Source organism: Myxine glutinosa, chromosome 12 (genome assembly GCF_964187855.1).
Source record: "Myxine glutinosa chromosome 12, kmMyxGlut1.1, whole genome shotgun sequence".
Classification (NCBI taxonomy): domain Eukaryota; kingdom Metazoa; phylum Chordata; class Myxini; order Myxiniformes; family Myxinidae; genus Myxine; species Myxine glutinosa.
The window spans coordinates 103,653,077-103,673,495 of NC_136272.1; the positions used below are offsets into that span (position 1 = coordinate 103,653,077).

The following is a 20,419-nucleotide window of genomic DNA, read 5'->3' on the forward strand; positions in this document are numbered from 1 at the left end:
ACCTTCTTGGCAAACGAATTGTGTATGCACAGCACCCCAATCGACGTCTTAGGACACGGACTTACTGACCAATGCCTACGTTTCCTCCCCTGCTTTATCTTCCTTTTATGGTTGTGTATTCCCTTAATCTAATGTGGTTGTACCAGTACCCAATTGTTGCCCCTCTTCCCCACTGTCGAACAGAACGTTTCTGTTCCACGAGCCTCGCTCTCGGAGAGAACAACAAGAAGAAACGCGTCGTGCATTTTGGTTTCTATGGAGACCGTTTGATGACAACAAATTCGTTGCTTTGCACACATAGGATGTCTGATCGACCCCGCCCGCGCACCTTACCTACCTGGGCATGGCTGAAGAGGTTGGACCAACACCTGTTGCAGACCTTCCGATGGAGGTGTACCGGTGGTTACAAAGTCTAGATCTTTCCCTTAGGGTGAGAAACATCCGCAGGTGAGTTTTGTTTCAACAAAACTACATGTTCTGTTGGGAAATCGGTTAATATTCTGTTTATTATATTATATTTTGTGCAGGTACAGGTACAGTTTATATACATCCTAAATGTCCGCAAGGATATTGCAGAACACCACCTGTGGGAGGAATCAATACTTGCATACGTAATAAATAGATGGCTACTAAAGAAGAAAGGTCACACCTCAGATTTTTTTTTTTTTTTTACAAATTAAGGTACATTACTGCCATGTTTCCCACAGAGATTTCAGCAACGGTTACCTGTTGGCCAACGTATTTTCACACTACTATCCAAGAGACATTGCAACACATAACTTCATCAACGGTTCATCCATTCCAGCAAAAATGTCTAATTGGCACCATTTACAGCAGGTAAAAGCTCCTTTTTCACTTCATCTACCTGTTTATGACATCATTGTGGATACAAAAAAAAAAAAACTCACCCTCTTCCTCTTCTTCCTCATCAAGTCATATCCAAGCGGAAGTTGCTGTTGCCGAAGCATTTGGTGGATGGAACCTTACACTGCAAGCCCGGAGCAGCCGAGGCGCTCGTTTTGTTTTCATATGGTCTTCTCACCGGCAGGATGTGAGATGGTGACCCCCACAACCCCACAACCCCCCCCTCCCATCCCCCTCCAGCCTTCTTCCTGACCTCACCACACTGAAGTGTTTAATGGAGGACGTTTAATGATGGCCTATTTCACTGTACACATATTGAGGTCCATGGTCTAGCCAAATGGTCTATCAGAGATCATCTGTGACATCAAACACGCAAGTTAACAAGCATCTGTTACCGGCATTCCGTGTATAAACGTGAGGGAGAAGAGGGGGGAGGGGGGGGAGGGGAGAAGAGGGGGGGAGGGGGAGGGATGGGAGAGGAGAGGGGTGGGAGGGGGGAGGGGGAGGGGAGGGGGGAGGGGGAGGGAGGGGTGCCGGGTACAAAGCCCTCCATAACCTGGCCCCATCCTAACTGACGGACCTCCTCTCCAGACACACTCCCACCCGCAACCTCCGCTCTGCTGGTACCAACCTCCTGACCCCCCCCCCCCCCCCGTGCGGACCAAATTCAGATCCTGGGGGGACAGGGACTTCTCCATCGCTGCTCCCACCCTCTGGAACTCACTACCTCACACCATCAGAGACTCCTCCTCACTCACCACATTCAAAACATCACTCAAGACCCACCTGTTCAACACTGCATTCAACATTTAACCCACAGCATTTAACCCCTGACTATCTCTTCTCCTTCTCCTTCTCCTTCCTTTTGCTTTGATTATTTACCTGTTGATTTTTGTCTTTTTGCACTTGTTTTTTGTACTCTGTCAAAGCGTCTTTGGGCTTCTTGAAAAGCGCTATATAAAATACATGTATTATTATTATTATTATCTGTTCCAAATACCATCCAGAATTTTGTTTGTTTTCAGGAATGGGGAGGATGGTCAAATCAACTGAATCAGAATGAGTGATATGGAGGAAAATTAGATACCGTACGTGCAGTGGACATGGGTTTTTTTCCCGTTGGCCCAGTTGGGTCAAATGGGATTGATGGCATAAAATAATGATAATAATAATAATAATTTATAGTAATGCTGTGCGTGTGCTACAAAATGAGATATAGCTTAAACCAGGTGCTCTCAGGTAAGCGTGGACATCAAATCAAGATCATCACTACAGATTTGGAGGACCATGTCAACAAAACCAAAACCATGGGCTACGTAGATTAGCGAGTTCAACATGTAGCACATACATTAAGAATTGGTAACACTGAGGACGTTTTGGCCAAACAAGGTCAATACCAGAACCTCAACAGGAAATGTCATGGTATCTGTTGTATGGCCCATGCAGGGAGTAATCGTGGTGTATTACCTGGACCAAGAGTGTAAATTGTAAGGACATAGGAGGGGACCATTTGGCTCATCACACCAGCACTTTATCCACACCTCTTGTGTTAAGAAATGCAAGGCCAACAACAATTTAAAGAGCTGTAGCAGGTCGTTTATAACATCGATGAGACAGGTCAGCAATGTAGTTCCAGGAACTTATTTTATACAATGCCAACAGAGTGAAACAACCATCACGGACTGACTGGGACTTCACAGACCGCGCATACCAGCGACAGCTCCCCTTGCACGCCCGTGCAACTGCCTCACGGACCCTCAAGAACAATATCCGGAACTCAGAGCTTTTGGCAGAACCAGGGCAGCAGAACATGCAGCGCAAGGTCCAGGCTTTGCTTCTCGACCATGAGCAGCAGAGACGTGAGGAGCGATCGTTGTTTCCAGGTCGGTGATGGCCTGATACATACACGTACCACCCGGCTTTTAAGAATAATACAAACCACGTCATTTAAACTGCAGACTATTTTATTTACACTGACGGCTGATTAAGAGGCCTCATAGGCTCATAAAAGCACAAGGTGATTCGGAATCAGATTTAGTAGGGTCAATATACGAAAACAACTCACCTAACCCCCAAAACATTGATACAAAAGGTTTTTCAATCGATTCTGGTACCATTGGGCATGCTAAATAACATACTAAAAATCTAGTAACATCTGACTTCCGGAAAGGGGTCATTTTCAAGATGGCGTCCAAGATGGCTGCCAGGAGCTTAAAATGGCCATATCTCAATTATTATTCAACCTAGAAAGGTGGTTTTGGTGTCTAACCCTAAGTTTTAGGGCCCAACGAATCCAATTGAATCAATAAAATTACCATCAGTTAATTATTTATTGACAAGTCCAAGATGGCATCCCAAGGTGACATCCTGATCCACTAAAATGGCTCTGTCGAATAGTAGTCAACCTAGAGAGATATTTTCAGTGTGTATACCTAGGTTTAAGGCACCCAGGAAATCATCAAAATTACTTAAATAAGCACAAAGTAATCGGGTAATCCAGTAAGCCAGGTTTACCAGCCCATTAGGCATTTGTTGTCTTATACAGTTAGTCGCTATTCATCGTCATCCTCCGACTCCTCTGGAAGAAACTTGTTATGTGGATTGTCACATTCTTCTTTAGCATGCCCAATGGTACCAGAATCCATTGAAAAACCTTTTGTATCAATTTTTTTGGGGTTCAACCATATATTGACCCCTCTATACTTTTCGGTATCCACGAGACTCCAGAAATTTGTGACAGATTGCCTTAAGTTTCAACTGAATGTCATTTTGAAGGCTGATAATATGGATTTTGTTTATGCATACATGTACCAAATAATATACTTATTCTTTTTGAGATGAAAATAAATTGTTTGTCAGATTTTTCAGTGCTCCCCCCCCCCCCCTCCACAATATAAAATAGTCTGTCCCTTGCCATAACCTCTCAAGCTTTGTACAAACCTTTGTCTGTAATGATCACTGAATACTGTGGACTGGAGTCACAGGTGGCAGTGGTGTAGACACATTACACTCTTATTTCCAATCTGAAACACACACTTGGTTCATTAGCTGGTGAGTCGGAGGATGACGATGAATAGCGACTAACTGTATAAGACAACAAATGCCTAATGGGCTGGTAAACCTGGCTTACTGGATTACCTGATTACTTTGTGCTTATCTAAGTAATTTTGATGATTTCCTGGGTGCCTTAAACCTAGGTATACACACTGAAAATATCTCTCTAGGTTGACTACTATTCGACAGAGCCATTTTAGTGGATCAGGATGTCACCTTGGGATGCCATCTTGGACTTGTCAATAAATAATTAACTGATGGTAATTTTATTGATTCAATTGGATTCGTTGGGCCCTAAAACTTAGGGTTAGACACCAAAACCACCTTTCTAGGTTGAATAATAATTGAGATATGGCCATTTTAAGCTCCTGGCAGCCATCTTGGACGCCATCTTGAAAATGACCCCTTTCCGGAAGTCAGATGTTACTAGATTTTTAGTATGTTATTTAGCATGCCCAATGGTACCAGAATCGATTGAAAAACCTTTTGTATCAATTTTTTTGGGGTTCAACCATATATTGACCCCTCTAATTAGTCTTTGTCTGGGATTGTCAGAAGGTACATTTTCCCATGAGCCTTTGCACAAGTCAATGAAAGTCTCTGCTCCTCTTGCAGGAAGATTTGATATCAAGCCCACAATGAGAGAACTTGCCATACGATTACGTTAAACATCAGTCAAATGGATGCAATGCAAGCAGTCAGACAACTTCTCAGTGAGTAATATTACATTAGTTGTTCATTCTTTTGTACGAGTGTTACGATGCAGTCATTTGTCCAGGAAGGTGTTTCATTCTATTACATTCCATCAGCTAGGAGTTGAATTTGAGGCTTTGCTGGCAATCCGCATTCTACATTGATAGCAAGCACTGACTGGGACAATCATAGGCCTGACATGTTTATGACTGAAAAACTTTTTTAAAGGTCGATTGGTCTTAAAAAGGTCCCGTTGAACCTTGTCCAAGAACCTTTGCATTGATTTCCGCACAAAATCTATACTATAAAACTTAATTTGTATATTTGTTACTTGCAAAATCGAAGATTTTAAAGTATATTGGTTGGTCTTGTGCGTTATTCTATGTCTGTCAATCGCCTACAGGTCACAATTTGTAACCGATCTTCACGAAACTTCACCAGATGGTAGAGTTGGTTATAAGGAAGAAGCCTAATGATTTTGAGGTGAAAGGTCACCTTGAGCTCAAATTTCTAAAATTGCCATTTGTCATCCGATTGACTTGAAAATTGAATAGCATTTGCATATTGAGTCACTAAACTCGGAAACCAACTATATTTTGATGTCAAAAGGTACTAGACTAGCAAACTCGGTCCGTCAACTTGGTCAACTCAAGGTCAAACTTCCAAAATCATCAAGTTTCTTCTGAAAAAATTGTACATTTTCATCGGAATGACTTTTGGGGGGGGGGGGGGGGGGGATACAGAGTCGAGGTTCATGGAAGAGCGACGCACATTAAACACGAAAACATGAACGGACACATAAAACATACATTAAAGGGAGCGGGAGACAAGAGGGGGAGAGAGAGGAAAGCATACAAGCACAACAACAGTAGGGAACAGGGATGTCGGTAGATCTGTGGAAGGGAGATGGCTGGGGGAGAAGGGAGGGGTACACGGTATAAAGCATATGAACACGACTAGGAATTTCAGGAAAGAAGATGGAGATTAAAAGAGGTGATTCGGGGTGTTTTAACGGGGGTAGAAAAGATCAAGGTTTTGGATGGGGCAAGAAAGGAGATGGTGGTGAACAGCTGTTTTGAAGACCTGGAGGGAGGAGAGGGATTGAACAGAGTGTGGGAGTTTGTTCCAGAGAAGGGGAAAAAGAGGAATGAAAGAGTGAAGGTGAGCAGAGAGTCTTGATTTTGACATGTTTCACCGGAATAAGGTTTCTGGCAGATCTTGTGTGTCCTGCATGAATATTTGGGGGACAGAGTAGAGACAGAGCAGGGGGAGCTAGGCTGGAGAGGAGTCGGTAGAAGACAAAGACCACCAACCTGCCTGCGGTGAGTGACTGAAAGGCCCTCAGAATCAGCTTCATCGCAGGAGATACCAATGATTCTGAATGGTTTGGTTTCAACTGCGTTATGCTGAGCTAGGGATGAGGCAGGAGCACCAGCCCAGAGGAGAGAGCAGTGTTCTATTGAGCTGCGGATGAAAGCTTCGTGCCCAGAAATGAAATGAAAGTGTGCCCAGAAATGAAAGTCCAGAATGAAAGTGCCTAGAAAGGACTTTGCATGACAGAGGATGCCCAGTCAGCGACTGGCTTTAGAGGCCAGCTTGGAAATGTGGTTTTCCCAAGAAGGATCATGGCAGATAGGGAGACCCAAAAGCTTGAGTGACAGAACCTCTTCGAGAGAATTGTTGAGAAAGTAGATGGGAGGGTTGTCCAGTCGATCTTTTCGGAGAGACATAGTAAGAGTGTGAGATTTGTCAGGATTGAAAGACATGTTCCACTTGTTTGACCAGTCTGTGATTTTGTCCAGGTCTTCAGAGAGTGAGGAGGCAGCAGACTGCCGATCTGAGGGAAGAGGAATGGAGCGGCAGAGAGTGGAGTCATCAGCAAAGAGATAGAGAGGATTGTCCAGAGAGTCAGAGAGATCATTGATGAAGACCAGAAAAAGCACAGGTCCCAGAACACTGCCTTGGGGAACTCCAGCCAGAACAGGAAGGGGAGATGAGAGAAATCCATTCAGGGCCACATGTTGACTATGACCAGAGGGGAATTCCGCAAGGTATGCGTGGAGATTTCCATGGATACCATAGGAGGACAGTTCGTTGAGCAGAGCGGGGTGCCAGACCATATCAAAGGCACGAGATATGTCAAGGGAGACAGCTTTGATTTCCTGTTTGGCATTGCGGACCTCCATCCATTGTTGAGACAGCAAAAGCAGCATGGCCAGAGTAGAATGACCTGTTCTGAATCCAACTGAATCTGAATGATGATCCGAGATCAAGCCATTGGAGAAGAGGAAGGATTTGATATCAGAAGCGATGATGGATTCCATGACCTAGCTGATTATTGAGAGCAGGCTGATTGGTCTGTTGTTGCAAGGATCTGTTTTTGCACCTTTTTGTGCAAAGCAGTAATGTTGGCTGATTTCCAAGCAGATGGCAGTTGACCTTGAGCAAAAGAGAGGGTGAAGAGAACAAAGAGAGGGTGAGATAGAGCGGCAAGCAGGATTTTAGGACCCGTGGGCTGATGCCGTCTGGTCCAGTTGCAGAATTAGAGTCGAGGTTTGACAGAAACTTTTCCACCTTGTCAGGAGAGAAGGACACAGAGTCCAGTAGCAACTGGGTTCGACTGAGAGAGGTGGGTACATAGAGCGATGGGTTAGGGACACTATATTTGAAGGCAAACACAGAGTTGAGACATTCAACGTTTTCACGTGTGGTGTCAGATGTGTAGCCGTTTGAGGTAAGGGAGGGGATGGAGGGGGAACAAACACCAGAAACAGATTTGACCAGATGCCACCAGGATTTGGAGGAGGGAGACAGGTTTGAGAGTTCAGTCTTGAGAGTAGAGAGATATAGTTTCCTGGCTCTCCTGAGGGTAGACAAACATTTATTCCGAGCTTTGTGAAAGAAACTGAGATTGCCTTCAGTTGGATTTTCCTTCCAGGAGGCAAAGGGAAGTTATTTCAGGGCAACTGCCTCACCACAAGATTCAGTGTACCATGGACGAGAGAAAGGGTATGACGACTGAAGACAAGATGGGATAAATCTGTGTGTGAGAGAGAGTAGTTTACTTTGGAAGAATTCCCAGGATGAGTTTATCTCAGTGGCAGTAGAGATGAGAGATGAGTACAGATGATTGATGGCTGCTTGAAGACTGTGCTATCGGCCTAAGTGAAATGCCAGTCACGTCGACGCTGAGGACGCTCTCTGAAAACGGCCAGAGAGATGTCCACTTTAACAAGCAAATGATCAGATGAACTGATTGGAGCAGAATAAGAGCAGTTGCAGGGAAGTTAGTCATAACCAAGTCTAGAAGAGAAGATGCTCCGTTGACTGAGATCCGGGTCGGGAAATTGACGGATTGTGTCAGTCCCAATGAATCGCAGAAGTCCTTTGCTGAGGTGCCGTGGCTGGTGCAAGAGGTACCCACACCCAGCCAGCTGGCATGATGACAGTTGAAGTCACCACATATGAGGAAAAGAGAGTTGGGATGAGTGGATAGAAGTTGGTGCATGTTGTCAGACAGCGATATGTAAATGGAGTCATCACTTTTTGGTGGACGGTACAACACACATATGCACAAAAGTTGGGAGTGGAGGGGAAGCCGTAGCCATAGGTACTCCTGGGGGTGTGGTGGTGAGAGGGCTGTACAGGGAGAGTGAGGAAGAGAGTTTTTGAAAAAGATAGCAATCCCACCTCCCGGGCAAGGCTTAGGTCTATCATACCGGAGGAGGGAGTAACCAGGGAGAGATATTAAGGAATCAGAGACATCTTGAAGGAGGAAAGTTTCTGTTAAGCAGATTAAGTCTGGTTTGTTAGAAGCAAACTGTATGGAGAGATCAATCAGGTTTGAGTGAAAGCCCCGGATCTTTGAGGTCCATACCGTGAAGGAAGAGGTAGGGGGAGCTTCGGATACAGGACAGGGGAGGGGAGGGGCAGTGTAAGATGAGGGGTGAGGGGGAGGTAGGGAGAGCTGTTGTTAGTGTGTCAGGGATTGCAGAAGAGCTGGGAGAAAGGGAAGGATGAGGAGAAAAGGTTTGATGGTGATGGGATGAGGCACAGTGAAGTGTTGTTTGAGTGGGGGGGGGGGGGGGGGGGGGGAGCAGAGCGAAGTAGAAGGTTGTGGAGGTATGAGTTGGAAGGGAGAGGAAGCAGGGAGGAGGCAACTTTGTGGAGGATGGGTGATAGGGTAGAATTGGAGGAAAACGGTGGGGGGGGGGGGGGGGGCAGAGGGTGAGATTTGAGGGGGGAGTTTTGAAGGGGAGGGGTGAGGAGGGAGTTTTGAAGGGGAGGGGTGAGGGGGGAGATTAGAAGGGGAGGGGATATTAGAAGGGGAGGGTGAGGGGGGAGATTTGGAGGGGAGGGTGAGGGGTGAATTTAGGAGGGGAGGGGCAAGGGGAGTGTTTGGGAGGGGTGAGCAGGGAGCTTAGGAGGGGAGGGGTGAGTGTGGAGATTTGAATGGGAGGGGTGAGGGGGGAGTTTAGGAGGGGAGGGGTGAGGGGGGAGTTTAGAAAGTGTTGGGCGATTCATGAGAAATGAACATTTATTACAAACTGGGTTTCCTGTGATTTTCAAGTCAGAGATCCATTTGAAAACGTTTGAGGAGGGGTGGAAGGAAGATTCGTTTAGAGAATTTAGAATGGAAGAACTGTAAAAGATTGAATTTTTTTTTGAAATGGAATGATTTGATGAGGAAATTGAAGACAGCCTTTTAAATAGGAAGAAGAAGAGCGTGTTCTAATATACCACTGAATACAACACAGTAAGGGGAAGTTTAAACATTTTTAAACAAAGCTGTGAAAACTATCTGGGGAAATTCCCTGAAGTGAGGGCATGGAACTGAGAAAGAAGGAGAAAGGGTTGAATGAGTATGATGAAAACTAGAATTGGAAAGGTGAGTATGACTGAAGAGGTAGAAGAAAAAGGAGATAAAGGGGGCGGGGTGAGACAACACGTGGTCGCGGGTGGGGGAGGGTGGAGCTGTGAGGAGAGAAGGCAATTTTTATTTGGATTTTTTAAATTTATTTTTTGTATTTAAGACTTTAAACAAAGGGTAAGATGTTCAGGGGAAGTAGGGGTGAAAAGAAAAAATAAAGAAAAAAGCAATACAGCAAAAGAACGAACTTAAATTAGCAATCACCAATGATACGATGGGAAGCCTCGAGGGACCAGGCCCTACACGCGGCACGAACAAAACGATTAATTACACACAGTTTGCACGATTAACAAACCAAGATCTAACTAGAAACACACAGTAAACACATACACAGTAAAATAACCAGTAGAAATTTGACAAAAACACAATTGAGAAAATACTTATCTTTGAAGACGTGGGAGCTTGGAAGGACGCTCCTCGCCGGAAGAAACAGGAGCGGAGCAGAAGTATCCTTGAAAATTGAAAAAAGACTTGAAAATTAAACAGCAATTACATAACGCATCACTGATTTGGGCAATCAACTATTTTTGAGGTCAAAAGGTGAAAGGTCAACTCAAGGTCAAACTTTCAAAATCATCAATTTTCATCTAAAAAACCATTAATTTTCATCCGATTGACTTGAGAATTAAATAGCAATTGCACAGTGCCTCACTGAATTGGGCAACCAACTATGGGGTCAAAAGGTCAACTCAAGGTCAAACTTCTGTCATCAATTTTCATCTGAAAAATCATCATTTTAAATCAGATTGACCTGAACTTTGATTGATATCATCAATTTTAATCTTAATGAAATGGACAATTTGATGTACGATGGCAACTTTTTATTTTGGGGAGGGGTGGATTTTGCAAGTATCGTGCTCTGCATGGCGTCTTCTTGTTTGTTTATCTATTTGTTTGTAGATGCTTCAAAAACGAAAAAATCTACTGAACTAAATCCAACCAAATTTTGCATGTTGCCTGAGGGTGCCTACCCACAAGTATAGGGGGTTCTGTCTGGGTAGCATAGGGGGTTCAAGATGTGTGGGAAAAACACCAATTCTCTCTATGTAAATGTGTATCGAATAGTGCCACTCGATGGTAGCTGGTATTACAAATCATCTTCTATATCAAGAAAGAAAGAAAAACAACTCATCACGAATGTTTAAACAACTTAGTAATATGCATTACAGTGATGTTGAAATCTGAGTGAGAATAACTCAAAATTTTCAAAATGTTTCATTTCACTCATTTCACTCATTTTAAATGGAGGTTCAAACCTAAGAATCCAACATGAAGCTTCGCAGTAAAGCGGAAGTGATTTTTTCTCGTTCCATATATAAGCAGCAAGGATGGTTTATGTAAGTGGAGTTAGCTGAATTCCAATCAAATGGAAGGTGACCTCGATCAAATTCTAGGGTGAGTCGAGCAGAATGTTTGTGAAGTACAACATATTGTCTTTTGATTAAACCTGTCGGCAAAGCGACAGGTAACATGCCTATACTGCTTTAAAATAATTAAATACATTGAAGTGAAAAACAACAAAGCACTGTTAACCTATTGTTACCTCAATACCTGTCCTGTCATTCTGTGCAGGTTCTAACGGGCAAACAACACAGTCCAGGATCCATTTGGATGAATCTTATGGAGAAATCAAACTCATTTAATACATTTTTAGCGATGTAACAATTAGATATCAATATCGGTTTTCAGTGACACCGACTTCTCACGTGTGCACCCGTGTTACACACAGTGTGTGTTGCATATGATGTTTTCTTTCACGTATACACCGTCCAATAAAGAACAATAAAAAACACTGTAAAACACTGTGTACCATTGTTCACTTTGGTCCAAAATTTGTGTTCACTCTGGACGTTCTCAGACGTTCAGCTGAAACCAAACAGTCCGCAAACCTAATTGACAAACATCATTATTGGTGATGGTGAACGAGTGATAAGGCTCTAACGCAATGCTTATTAAGCACACCAGTTCATGACGGCTATAAATCAAAAACCCATTTTTAACAGTGATCCAAAGTTCATGTAGAAGCTACATAGGACAAGGACAGTAGGGGTCATGAGTGTACAGGGACTCTTCAGTTTACGCTCAAGGTGCGTTCCTAAAAAACTGAATGTAAAATGAAAAAACGTAAATAGAAAACGATTTTCCCATAGGCATAATGCTGCAAATTGAAGATGCGTTCCTAGGCAAAAATTTCCGGTCCTAACCTAAATCTAACCTACAGGTTCTAACGGGTCCTCTGGTTTGTCTAACGGGTCTAACGGGTTTGAGTCCTCAGGTTTCCTATGTCTAACCTCAGTAAATACAGTTCCTGAAAGTAAGTATCAAAGACATAATAACTAAATAAATCAATAAACAACATAAATAAATGTTTCAATGAATAAATTATGGATGGTTTTAAGTCTATGCGTACGGTACTCACCAAAATCTACGTCACGCAGCGTGTGTGCATGCCTCGGAGGTGCGGGTGGGATGGAGTGGTTACTGAGACAATGAGGCACTCGACTTAAGTGCACTCGCTTTATTTTGGTGGTGTTACGAGAAATTGTCCTTACAGTCGAGGGAGAAATGCTGAGCGTGCGGGCAATGACCCCCAAACACTCCCCACGCTCGAATCGCTTCACCACATCCATTTTAATGTCCAAACTAATAGCCGGCGAAGCCGGTGTTGTCAATAAACGAGTACGTATTATGTTGAAAACCTGATTATGCCTTGGCTCGAGAATTCCGAACGCAGTGGACGCAGCCATCTTGCGGATGCGGAAGTATGCATAACAAATTTAAAACGTTCTTTAGGAGTTTCTTTCACCCGTCATCGTTTGATTCACAATCTTATGCACCTCCAATGTATTAATAAAACAAGTGAATCCTCTTGGATTGCGCTGAGGTTCGGGCATGGAATTTCTAGGAGGAAGTATAATTTGTATGCAATGAAAGTACATGTAATATGGGATCGAGTAAGATCGAGTAAGCTTCACCAGTGCGCGTGCGCGAATTTACGTCACGTCGGCAGCGAGAAGGCGTTCCCCAACACGAACCAATCAGGAACTGCCACGCCCACTTATATGATCTCAGAATTCCTGTGACAGGAATTAGCGTTACACTGGCTGGAAGTCATTCGCTAGAGGCGCTTCCTCAGCGCCAATAATTTAAGACCAACATCGGCCCGCACGGGCCTGGTTATCTTCAACGAAACGCGTCACCAAACACCTGACCCAATGAGAGTCGAGCATTTGGAAAAAAAATTCTAAAATGAAATCACTCAATGGTGGCCGCCATCGACCGGATGCGGAAGTTTGCATAAAACAATTGCGAAAGAGTTCAATAGGAGTTTGTTTCACTCGTCGTTCTTTGATTCACAATCTAATGAACCTCTAATTTGTAATTAAAATACGTTAAGACCAACGTCGTTATCTTCAACGAAAATCGTCATCAAACACCAGAACCAATGAGATTCGAGCATTTGAAAAAATATTATTACGCGTTTCGGAGGGTGAAAATGGCGTCAAATATTCTAACATTGACGAAGAATTATTTTTTAGAAATCTCGCGGCCGTATGGGATAGTTTTTCACGGCCAGAAATACGGTATAAGCAGTTTACATATTTAGTTTAGAAATACGGATAGTTTTTCACGGCCGGAAATATCCGAAGTTGAGACGGAATTCACCGAATTAATCACTGCAAGCTAACTTCTTCTGGTGGAGGAAGCTGCCATGCCCGGAGGGTCAGAGAACCAGCCCTGGCGCCTGACAGCGACTGAAGTTAGAAGACGACACACATACTGTGAAAACGTATGTTAAGCCCAGTTAAAATTTCTTAAAATAGGCCTTAAGCTAGCACATCGTATGGTTACTTCCTTAAGCTTCTTGTGACATTTATTGTATGCAGGTATTGCCATTGGGGAGGACTGTCTGCTGTTCTCTTTTACCAAGTCTTACCAGGTACGGTACCTACTACACCTACCTACTACCAACTACCTAACCTACTGATGCCATAGTGATGGGTAAAATAGTGGCAAGAGGCTTCGGCTTCGCCGGCTCATTGCGGCTTTGCAGTCGGTACTAGAAAGAGCAATCTGCAAAGAGCAATCTGCTCAATCTGCTCTGCAGAGCAAAGAGCAGAGAGCAAGAAAGAGCAATCAGAGATTGCAGACCCTCGCCAGGATGTGTGTGGTTTTGTCCTTTGGATCCTTGGGGTATTTGGTCTTTTGAGTCCTCTGGATCTTTTGGGACCTTGGGGTATTTTGGGACTCTTGTGTCCATTGGGTCTTCAGTTTCTTTGGGATATTTAAGGGTATTTTGGGTCCTCTGGGTCTTTTGGATCTTAAAGTGTTTTAGATGTCTTCGGGGGTCTTCATGGTCCTTCGGGTCTTCATGGTCTTAATGAGTCTCAGGGTTACAAAGGTTTGAAAGGATCTTACGGTTCTAAATGGTCGAATGTAATTAATACACATACTCACGTTCTGTGTGGACAAACATACAGCCAGAAAAACAAACAAACAAATGGACCCAAATGCAATACCATCTCCTCCGGCGAGGGTAACCAGATTGCACTACCATATGTATGTTAAACGACAGACTAAAGTGCTGCAGCATGCAATCTGTTGTGCTTTGTTACTGGATGGCATTCAGCTCTCACACTCCCAACTTCACCATCATAATTATCAATCAAAACATTGCTGGGAATCACATGAAACCAACAGGCAAACGGCAAAGGGTAAATGGTCGTGATGGCTATACCAAGTTGAAATAACCAGAACAACCTATTGTGTTTGGTGTTTATTGAGATACTGTTGTGCTGTAAAAGAAAGTAATAAATCTGCCAAGTGATCACCTGAAAGGAAAACCTTTTGGCTGAAAATTTGAAGCAAGGTCATAAGGGTATCAGAGGCAGACCGGTTCCCAGGGGGGAGAATGGGTTCACCTTACACCACATTAGTGCTTCGTTCAAAGGAATTGCAGATTTCCCATCCTCTAGGAGAACTGCAGGACCCTGCGAGGAAACACAATTGAATGTTTATATCATAGGTAAACCGAATGCATAATCATCACAGCTAACGAATTGTTCAACAATGCACGTCACCAGATGCAATAAAGAACTTGCTTATCTTGGTTTTATTTCCAGTAACCTCGACATTTATAGGGAAAATCCATCCCTTTCTCTGACCTGTATCATCGCACCGTTTAGGCAGGACATGTATACTTCAGAGTGGCTGGGAAGGTGAGAGGCTGTGACGTAATCTTGTCCCACCATGCTCCGAATTGGCTCCTGGCCAACCCTCTCCATCAGAGTTTCGTACAGAACCAGCTGTGCGTCGCTGCAGGTACATTATAGGTTCAGACAAGCTTTTTGGCAATCGCAGCAGAGAGTTGTTTGCCAAAGCATTTCAGATTAGAAATTAAAAAGAACCCGAGGGGTAGACATGCTTAAATGTGCATTAACAGAGTGAAGGAATTTATGAACTTTCACCATTTGAATGATTCATATTATCTTACGATTCGACTCTTGTTAGCTCACCTGGAACGAAGTTCAGGGGAGCTTATGCAATGGCGCGTCGTCCGTCTGTCCGTCCGTCCGTCAGTAAGTCTGTCCGTCCGTCAGTCTGTCCTTCAGTCCGTCCGTCAATCCGTAAACACCTGAAACTTCTTCTCCGAAACCGATGATGGGATTATGACCAGATTTGGCACAAATGATATTTGTTGTGTTGTGACTAAAGTTTGTTCAGGGCATTAAAGAAATCGGGGTCTAAGGGGGTTCACTGGGGGTCAAAGTGGATCCAGGTTTGACCCCCCAAAATAGGAATTTGCTTTTTCCTCTGAAACTACACATGCTATTCTGATCAAACTTGACCACAACCTTCATCACCCATGATGTACCGAAGTTTTTTTTACGCCACTAAGAAAATCAAAGTCTAAGGGGATCTATGGGGGTCAAAGTGGGTCCAGGTTTGACCCCCAAAAATAGGTATTTGCTTTCTTCTCAGAAACCACACACACGATTTCGATGAAACTTGACCACAACCTTCACCACCCGTGATGTGTCAAAGTGTATTCACAGCATTAAAAAAAAATCTTCCACTTTAAGGGTCTACAGGGGGGGGGGGGGGGGGGGGAATTTCCCCCCAAAATATTTGCTTTCTTCTCAGAAACTACACATGCAATTTCTATGAAACTTCACCACAACCTTTATCACCCATGATGTACCAATGTTTGTTCAATAAATTAGAAAAATTGGGGTCTTAGTAGGTATATGGGGTTGAGGGAGGGGCGTTTGCCCCCCAAAATAGGTATTTTTTTGTTTTCTTTGTTTGTTTAAAGTCTTATAATTTTGTTAGTGTGATTCTACATGCTGCCCTGTCTTCTAGCAACCATAGAAATGGGTTTAAAATACCTTTAGTGAGTGCAGTATACTGTTTATTCTACCAGGTGAGTGCCAGGGGTATTGCCCCCATGTTTTTTGTTTCTTTTTACACACTTTTATTTAACTTCATCTGAACTTTGTTTGTTTGTTCCATTTCAAATCTTGGAGCCGTTCGTTTTCTACGTTCCATACATCGTAGAGAGCTGAAATTTGACCCACGGTCCTCTTTTCTGGTACATTTTCATCTATCAAAATGTAATAATAATAAAAAAAAATAAAAAATATTGTTGTGGATTTGAGAATTGTTGTGTTTTTTTTATTGTTGTAAGTGTAATGAATTGTTGTAAATATCACCCTCTGTAAGTGTAATGAATTCTTGTAAATATCTCCGTTTGGTGTGTAAAGGTCAAAGGTCGTCCTCCTTAGTTACTCCATATACATACACATAGCCAATCATATACCCTCTTAAATAGTTATCTCCTTATTCTATGTAGTTGAAGGCTCTGTTCCCACTAGCTGACACTGCATTGGATCAAACTGAAATAAGGTAGAATCCCCTGAAATATCCCCATGGCCTCCGAAAACCTGCCAGCAAGGTGGCGTTCGCCGCTGCTGCTTTGAGGTTGTGTTCTTCGCCGCAAGACTCCATTACGCACGTGGTCAGCCCGGCGAAGAAGGGGCATTGCCCGCCCATCGTCATCCGAAGGTGGAGCCAGGAAAGCCTTTGCCGACCAACCAAGGATGAGTGGGTATGGCTCAAGAGGGCGGGGTTATAAAACCCATTGCATCAGCCCTGTGGAAATGTAACTCATTGATCGTTGGAACAGGTAACGAACCAAGGTACGAGCAGGTGGTCGTAAGAATGTTAGGAATGTATCTCGCTCTGTCGAAGCTGGGAGTCCGTTGTCCACCTCTATTACAGCCCTGGGCTAGAGCACCCTCCTATTGTGAGGTAAATGGACCTCACAGTAGGAGGGGAGCGAGTTGGTGCCAGTAGGGCGATTGTGAATGACCAAGGAGCTTCAGCGCACGGAGGATTAACAGTTAGCGCACGGAGGATTAACTCGAGCGTGCCGATATAAACGAGGACAAACTTTGAGTCGAGAGCACTTGTCATCAGAAGCTCTGCCCGACGGAACGAACGAGTACCAACGAGAAACAGCGCCAGGAGATCACCGGCGAACGAAGAGGAACCAACACGACTTGAATTACTAGATTCGTTATAGTATTGTAGTACCGATTATATTGAAACAAGTGAATTAGGAGTTAATAAAGTCTGGATCTTTTGTAAACCTGTTTCCGGGCATTGGAGTCTTGAGTCCCAAACACACTTCCACGACAATATGGAGGCACCGCTGAGATCAATTGGACACATACAAGATCTTTAAAAGGTGAGTGTGTCTTGTTTTTGTCCAGTATGATTTACGAACCTGTGTTTAGTTTTTGTACATACATGGTGGAGGAGGTGGTGTTGGGCTTCCCTGCGCACCGATGCCGCGATATAGGTAACATAACGATAATCCAAGGAGTGTAACGTATTTTTGTCACGACCGTCCGAGGTAAAAGTCACGGATGGAACATTTTAAACGATTGTAGCTATTATTCGTGTTTTTTTTCCAATGATTTCTGTAAAATACGTATTTTTCCTGCGCTGTGTAATTCTTCTGACACGCGCCACTGATGTGCGCGAAGCGAACGAATGTCTGCCTGCATTCGCCTGTGTAATTGAGACTGCGTCTTTGCGAAGATTAGTGCGTAGTCACACGAATACGCTGGTTATTAAGGGCCTTGCTGTGAACTGGGAGCGGATGGCCCGTGAGTGCACCATGAGACCATCTGCTTCCAAGTCGTGTAAGGCCGGTACACTCGTTTACATACCCGTACACGTGTAAAGTAGTTTACACTTTTTTTTTTTTTGCACTTGCTCAAAGCACGCGACTTGCTCGGCGTGCGACAGGGAGCCAGGAAATGGAGTTATATTTATATATATATATATTTTCCCTCATTCCAATTTATGGTATTGCGACAAAACGGCTTATATCTTTGGAACGGCTGGTCGGATTTAGACAAATTAAACGGAATTGTGTAGGACGAAAGCCGTGGGTCCAAAGTAAGAAAGAAAAAAAAAAAAAAAAAAAAGGGGGTGGAGGAGAGGAAAATTTTTCGCCAATTTTTTCCCGCCATTTTATAACACCTAAAAAAAATCGTTCGATCAACATATAAATTAATGACAGACAACGCCATCTCATGCCGGTCCAGAATTATTATGAAAGATGGCGATTGAATGAAAATTAAGGATTTTTTGAAATTGTTGTTGACTTTGGCCTATGTTCTTGTTGGTTGAGTATGAGAGATAATTACAGGAAATGTGTACTGTGCTTGTTTGTTGAGTATGAGAGATAATTACAGGAAATGTGTACTGTTCTTGTTTGTTTAGTATGAGAGATAATTACAGGAAATGTGTACTGTTCTTGTTTGTTGAGTATGAGAGATAATTACAGGAAATGTGTACTGTTCTTGTTTGGTGATTATGAGAGATAATTACAGGAAATGTGTACTGTTCTTGTTTGTTGAGTATGAGAGATAATTACAGGAAATGTGTACTGTTCTTGTTTGTTTAGTATGAGAGATAATTACAGGAAATGTGTACTGTTCTTGTTTGTTGAGTATGAGAGATAATTACAGGAAATGTGTACTGTTCTTGTTTGTTGAGTATGAGAGATAATTACAGGAAATGTGTACTGTTCTTGTTTGTTGAGTATGAGAGATAATTACAGGAAATGTGTACTGTTCTTGTTTGGTGAGTATGAGAGATAATTACAGGAAATGTGTACTGTTCTTGTTTGTTGAGTATGAGAGATAATTACAGGAAATGTGTACTGTTCTTGTTTGTTGAGTATGAGAGATAATTACAGGAAATGTGTACTGTTCTTGTTTGTTGAGTATGAGAGTTAATTACAGGAAATGTGTACTGTTCTTGTTTGTTGAGTATGAGAGATAATTACAGGAAATGTGTACTGTTCTTGTTTGGTGATTATGAGAGATAATTACAGGAAATGTGTACTGTTCTTGTTTGTTGAGTATGAGAGATAATTACAGGAAATGTGTACGGTTCTTGTTTGTTGAGTATGAGAGATAATTACAGGAAATGTGTACTGTTCTTGTTTGTTGAGTATGAGAGATAATTACAGGAAATGTGTACTGTTCTTGTTTGGTGAGTATGAGAGATAATTACAGGAAAGGTGTACTGTTCTTGTTTGTTGAGTATGAGAGATAATTACAGGAAATGTGTACTGGTCTTGTTGGTTGATTATGAGAGATAATTACAGGAAATGTGTACTGTTCTTGTTTGTTGGGTTTTGCTGACGGTTCCACAACGTTGTTTCAACGTTTTTTCACATTACTTTCCTGCAACATTGAAATAATGTTGTTGTAAAACGTTTTGGGAACATTCAAATGTTGGGTTTTGCTAACGTTTCCACAACGTCGCTACAACGTTTCATTTTCGTTGTTGCAACGTTTTGCTCCAACGTTTTGGGAACATTCAAATGTTGGGTTTTGCTAACGTTTCCACAACGTCGCTACAACGTTTCACTTTCGTTGTTGCAACGTTTTGCTCCAACGTTTTGAGAACACTCAAATGTTAAGTGAATCGGATGAGAATTCACGAGTTATTTAATTATTAGCGAATAATGAAGTACTTATTTAATTAATTACATTTCTTTCTCTTCTGCCCATTAACTCAGGCACCTTGTGAGTTAGGAAGCTGATAATTGGACATTACAATGACCAAGTGATGTGGCTATCAAGGATAATTTTGATTTATTGATTAATCATTTAATAAATTAATTTGTTGATTTTATAAATGACTTATTTAATGAAAATTCCTAAGAGATACATCTTCGGATGAAGTACTTGCAGATTGGTTATGCTATGAGCCAATTGATTAAGGAAAAATATTTTGTGACGGCCATATTGGAGTTAGGGGAAAATCTTGAAAATATCTATCTTTTTTTTTTTTTTTCCATTTCTGACCTATTGAGCTGAAACTTGGCACACATATACTACACCCCAAGGCGAAGAACGCTCTTTTCTCTGAAGTTTCATTTTCTGATTAACTAGTCTACGACGCACCAATTAAAAAAGTGCTGACTCTGCATTTCTTGTATTTAATAATATTGTGATGCCATGAACTTGGTGTCGACCTGCAGGCCAAACCGTTGGTCAGATGAGCTCGATACCTTGACCAATTATAGTAAGTCACTTGATTGGATGCATATATTAATTATGACATCATAAGTCACGTGACATGGCGGCCATGGTGGATTTCTTGAAAACCTTTAAAATGCATCCCTGCATTCATTTTTCGATCGATTGAGTTGAAATTTTGAACAATTGGATCTGGACTGTCGTTGTTAACGACTCTGGCATGCACCCGTCCAATCAGGATGGAGCGGTATGGTCCCCGGATCATCACTGCCCGCAGTTTTAATTAGTTTTACTTTTACCTTTCACTCTT

General features: G+C 42.7%; 1 protein-coding gene across 1 annotated transcript; it reads left to right on the top strand.

Moving 5' to 3' along the window:
• Positions 1 to 343: 343 nt before the first annotated feature.
• Positions 344 to 11,337, top strand: LOC137416280 (spermatogenesis-associated protein 4-like). Its single transcript, XM_078766355.1, has 6 exons — positions 344 to 447; positions 708 to 843; positions 945 to 1,051; positions 2,527 to 2,747; positions 4,534 to 4,631; positions 11,114 to 11,337. The coding sequence occupies exons 1-5, from the start codon at positions 344 to 346 to the stop codon at positions 4,584 to 4,586; spliced, it is 621 nt and encodes a 206-aa protein (XP_078622481.1). The 3' UTR covers positions 4,587 to 4,631; positions 11,114 to 11,337.
• The last annotated feature ends 9,082 nt before the right edge of the window (positions 11,338 to 20,419 follow it).